The 5710-nt window shown below is 40.3% G+C and overlaps 1 protein-coding gene across 2 annotated transcripts in view; it reads left to right on the top strand.

Moving 5' to 3' along the window:
- ogdhb (oxoglutarate dehydrogenase b) overlaps positions 1 to 3983 on the top strand; it is a 31712-nt gene extending 27729 nt beyond the window's left edge. For both annotated transcript variants that reach the window (XM_046067113.1, XM_046067114.1), the window contains exons 19-23: positions 838 to 963; positions 1062 to 1134; positions 1231 to 1394; positions 2066 to 2220; positions 2311 to 3983. In XM_046067113.1, coding sequence (XP_045923069.1) covers positions 838 to 963; positions 1062 to 1134; positions 1231 to 1394; positions 2066 to 2220; positions 2311 to 2431 — 639 coding nt within the window. In that variant the 3' untranslated portion in view covers positions 2432 to 3983. The remainder of the gene's footprint in view (positions 1 to 837; positions 964 to 1061; positions 1135 to 1230; positions 1395 to 2065; positions 2221 to 2310) is intronic.
- The last annotated feature ends 1727 nt before the right edge of the window (positions 3984 to 5710 follow it).

Consider the following 5710-nt stretch of genomic DNA (forward strand, 5'->3'; position numbering starts at 1 on the left):
TAGGTTTTGAATTAGGCTTTGCCATGGCCAGTCCTAACGCTCTGGTTCTTTGGGAGGCCCAGTTCGGAGACTTTCATAACACCGCTCAGTGCATCATCGACCAGTTCATCAGCTCGGGCCAGGCCAAGTGGGTGAGACAGAATGGCATCGTGCTGCTGCTCCCTCACGGCATGGAGGGCATGGTAGGAACTAAGAAACACGATCTGCCACAATCTGCATTTATCTATGAATCATCTCATGATTCTGCAAAGCCACAAGAGCTCGGTTAAAGATATAAATAACTTGTCAGCTCTTAATTTTTCCTCCTTCTCTCAGGGTCCAGAGCACTCGTCTGCCCGCCCTGAAAGGTTTCTGCAGATGTGTAACGATGACCCTGATGTTTTCCCTGTGAGTTTACATAAAAACATAATACTAGCAGTTAAAACATAAGATTTATAGATATTTTTTTTTTTCTCTGTCACAATATTGACACTTTGCTACAAATGCCACACACTTACAATCGCTTGCACAAGATCATCAGATTCAGACTTTCCAGTCCAGCTGGTTTTGTCTGCCATTTAATGCACAACCAGCATTTTTTTTTAATTATGCAATATTAGCTAATAATCTACAGATTGATGATGGCCAATATATCAATATTTCTTTAATTAAAGACACCTCAGGCCTGTGTTATTTCCACTATTTGTTTCCATTCAGACCGTTAAAAGATTTTATTTATGCTCAGTTTAGACTTTGTTTCTTGTCTTTTTTGAAGGTTCAAATACAAATCATGTTTTATTTGATTTGACAGTGTGCAGAAGTTCTTACTCTGCCCCCTACTTTTTTTGTTGCTGTCAGAAACTGTCAGAGGACTTTGCCGTGCGTCAGCTGTACGACTGTAACTGGATCGTCGTCAACTGCTCTACTCCTGCGAACTACTTCCACGTTCTCCGCAGGCAGATCCTGCAGCCCTTCAGGAAGCCCGTGAGTGACGCTACCACGAAACGTAACTCGACACACGACAAGACAACGTGGTTCATGTCAGCTGAAGTTGTCCTGTCTCTTTATCTCTTTAACACCAGCTGATAGTATTTACTCCCAAGTCGCTGTTGCGTCATCCTGAAGCCAAGTCCAGCTTCGATGACATGCTGCCTGGTGAGGACTGAAGATGGAAAGGAGAACATACATGTAAATGTCTCCTCTCAGTCTCTCTTTGTGTTATTAAGAGTTGGTGTGTTTGTTTTCCTGCAGCCACCCACTTCAAGCGTCTGATCCCTGATGACGGGCCTGCAGCTGCCAGCCCAGAAAAGGTGAAGAGAGTCGTTTTCTGCACTGGAAAGATTTACTATGAACTGACCCGTGAGCGCAAAAACAGAGGCATGGACGACGCTGTAGCTGTTGTCCGCATCGAACAGGTAATGTCAGCGTGCGGCCAGACATTTCTCTAAACTATTATTCCTGTTTTGTTTATACACTTGACAAAAACGGGCCACCACATTTCTCTAAATTTTATTTCACTACATTGCAAAAGCCGACTCAAGTAATGTACCTGAGTACAAATTAGAGGTGTTTGTACTTTCTACTCCACCACATCTCAGAGGGAGATATTGTACTTTTTACTTTATCTGACAGCTTCCGTTTACTAGTTACTTTACAAAGTAAGATTTTTACATACACAAAATAGTTCAACCAAGACCAATTACAGCTGTAAACATCCATTAATTAAATTCATGCGTGAATAATAATTATGTAACAGTGTTTCCCACACAGTGATTTATTTGTGGCAGCGCGCCACATTATCAACGCTGACCGCCACATATTGATTTTTGATTTTATTAATTTTTTACTATTTAAAATGGCTAAAAAAGTACTTGAGTACAGAGCTTGACAAGAGGCCAGTGTGTGAATTACAATCAGGAACATCGCTGCACAAATCTGTCCAACACAATCAGAATCAGAAGTATTGTTTTACACATACGAGGAATTTGCTTTGCATTACTCTGCGGTGCAAACATCAGTTGTCCTGACTGAACTTGATTTGCATGATGCCGCCTCCTAACGTCAGATTCTTCTCCCCTCTTTTCAGCTCTCACCGTTCCCGTTTGATCTGGTGAAAGCAGAGGCTGATCGTCACCCGAACGCTGATCTGGTGTGGTGTCAGGAGGAGCACAAGAACCAGGGCTACTACGACTACGTCAAGCCCCGCATCCGTACGACCATCAACCACGCCCGCCCCGTCTGGTGAGTCCTCCTTTGTTGGGACCAGAAAACTAATTTCAGTACACATCTCTGCCGTTGAGTGTCTGTATGCTCATTTGTGCGTGTTTGTAGGTATGCTGGTCGTGGGTCCGCAGCAGCTCCAGCTACCGGGAACAAGCAGACTCACCTCTCAGAGCTGCAGCGTCTACTGGACACAGCGTTCGACCTGGAAGCATTCTCAGGGAAACCGTAAAAGCTGGTGTACGCCTCACTCCATCTTCCCACTCACAGATCCAACCGGCCTGTCAAGCTTCAGTTCATCAGTGCAGGTTCCCCCGTCTTCAAGACTGGCTTTACACTGTGCCAACAACGCTTTGCATTGATGAGTTTTTCCTCAATATTTTAACATATCAGACATGTTATCAGGTGAAATCTTCAAACAAAACGCACAATTACTGTAACCATGATGACCTCGTGTTTCACAGCGATGGACACTATTGTAGAAAAAAATGCTACTAAGCCTGCGTTGAATGTATTAATTTATATACTAAATTAAATTAGATTAATTTAACTTGCTTTTATTTTGTTAATTACAAACTGTTAACCTGCTCTGCACATCCAGAATCCCACCAAAGTACTTTATCAATCACCTTATTCTTGAATTCATGTACTGATCAGTGGCCTGAAATGGAACAACCAGTGGACATGATGAGAACCGTGAGGCACAAATTTAAAGGAATAGTTTGACATTTTAGGAAATAAGCTTATTCAGAGAGTTAGATGAGTTACCGCTCCTGTATCAGTCTGTTAGCTTAGCTTAGCTTAGCTTAGCATAAAGGCTGTAAACAGCTAGCCTTTCTGTGCCCGAGTTAACAAAATGTAATTCTCTAAATCTCATCTCATTTCTTTAATCTGTACAAAAACCAAAGTTTTAAAAAGGACAATTATTAGGGGTTTTAGGGGTGCAGTGACTTTTGAAAGCTTAAAAAATGTTGGATAGCAGGTGTTAGTCAGAGCCAGGCAACGTGTTTTCCTCTGTTTTCAGTCTTTAAGCTAAGCTAAACGATATGAGCGTGGTATCAATCTTCTCGTGTAGTTCACAGCAACTAAGCGGATGAGAGTCTTTCGCAGAATTTCATACTATTAAACTGGAGTTAAACGTCCGGCAGTGTTTCACAACTAAAGTGTGATGGTGACCACATGAGACCTGGCAACCCTGCAGGATATCATTGATCGTTTGAAATGTTTAGGCCGAGTAGGGCTATATTAAAGCGCCTTTATAATGAGCTTGAGTGAGAAAAAACCTAAACTTTATGTCTGCCTTTATGTGATGTAATGTTTTCTGTAAATACAGAAACATACCAAAGGGGCTCAACACATTTCTCTTTTATCTGAGCTCAGCCGTGACTTTAAAATGACCCGGGCGTTATTTATCTTACTGTTTGAGACTTTACATGCACCAACATCTAACATGAACACACTTCTTCTTTTTCCGATGATTTTGTAACTCTCTTTTTTTTCTTTTTTTTTTAATATTATGCTTCAGTTCGTCCCATATCCCTATTTATTTTCTCCTCCATGCGTCACTCACCATCCTGCCACATCACTGTAAACGTCCGTTTGTGCCAAATGTAAAAGATTACTTGAAATATACAGTTTCATTTTAATAATAATAAGTCGTGCCAGCAATGGTAAAAACTTTAAAGAGTCGACGAGATTCCTCAGGTCTTCAGATCTGAAGGATGTATTTATTTTTCATATCGTGTTGTATGTTTTGTTGTTTTCAATAAACAGAGATTATAGTTCCTGTTGGAGTTTTTATTTTCTGTTCTCTAACAATTTGTACATACAGTATCTCACAAAAGTGAATACACCCCTCACACATTTGTAAATATTTGATTATTTCTTTTCATGTGACAACACTGAAGAAATGACACTTAGCTACAGTGTAAAGTAGTGAGTGTGCAGCTTGTAGAACAGTGTAAATTTGCCGTCCCCTCAAAATAACACATCACACATCCGTTAATGTCTAAACCGCTGGCAACAAAAGTGAGTAATTATTTAAAGTAAACCTGTTTAGAAATGCAGGAAATTTAAAGTGCATTTAACAGCCACTTCTTGCATAGACATTAAATGCTGTGAAATATAGAAAGCTCTGAGGTTAATATTATACATATACATAAAAGACACACTCACAATAATTTCTGTATAACAGTATCAAGAACACAGTCTAGAGAGTCAATTTAAAAATACTTTAATGTCGTTCAACACTTCATTTTGAACACTTGACTTGAAGCTTTATGGAGTTGCCTGTCCTAAACCTAACAGTTTTTTTTTGCAACCTAAAATGTAAATAAAATGAAAACAAAACTTCTTTGTCCATGTGTGCTATGTAAATAATAGAGTAATTTACAGTATAAATTGTTGGCACAGAAGACAGGTTTCAAATGATTTAACTGCAACGTTTAGCCAAACCTCATTTACTGACACATTTAATATTTTGACCTTAATGAGAACTATAACACTATAAAGATGCAGGCCACTAAATGATTGTATGCACTGTACTTCTTGACAGCTTTAATGTCAAAATTAAACCAATTGCCAACCCTCAACCTTAACAGTTTATTCTCCATATTTTCAAATTCTCCAGCTTCATCAATTTAACCTTTTCCCTTTTGGTAGCCTACAAAGCATTTATCACAAAATTATTTGTTTGACTCTTGACAGTCCGCTGAACAAAGGCAGGTTGCAGCAGGAACACAGAGTAATAAATAAAATAATTACATTACTTATATATTGTACTGGACAACCAAAATGCTCCACATTCATTACTGTAATGCAACTTAACTATGAATTGCTTATCCACAAATGTAAGTGACACCTGACCAACCTGAACAACATCTGGGTAAAAACACAGTGTGCACTGTTGTGCCTTTTTGCATAATGAAATACAAACAAGCTGTTTGCCACTTCCAAACAGAAGATCAGCCCCGGTACAGAAGCGAAGGAAGAGCTTTAAGCCATTCTCATCCAGTTCCCCAACATACCTTTTCAGGTGTCTGGCCACACAGCTCTGTGCTGCGTTCATGGACAGGGGAAACCTCAAGATGTCTTTCACGCGCTTGGAACTTGCTGTTGTACAATCTCTGCTAATTTCTGCGGCGTCAAAGCTGTAGCGAGACCCTTCAGAATAGGTCTCCAACACTCAAACATACAAACATGGGAGTTTGTATGAGGGCTTTGTGACCCAGTTGTGTCAGAGGAGAATCGGATGGCATTCATGTGAATCTAGAACCTCAATGAGTGAGTCTTGATCAACGGATCCAAAGTTGTGAAGCTCCTTCTCTAAGACTTCCCTTTCTGGTGCTGATACGTAGGACATGAAAGCTTCTCTGATACTGCTGTAGGTGACACCGTACATGGCTTCCTCCAAGAAAGGAAGGGGCAGGTAAATGGGGAAATATCTTGCTGTGAGCCAGCCTTTGACAAGTATTCTTCCAGTGGTTTGCCACTCATGGGTTTGGTACTCGTG

Source organism: Micropterus dolomieu, linkage group LG13 (genome assembly GCF_021292245.1).
Source record: "Micropterus dolomieu isolate WLL.071019.BEF.003 ecotype Adirondacks linkage group LG13, ASM2129224v1, whole genome shotgun sequence".
NCBI lineage: Eukaryota > Metazoa > Chordata > Actinopteri > Centrarchiformes > Centrarchidae > Micropterus > Micropterus dolomieu.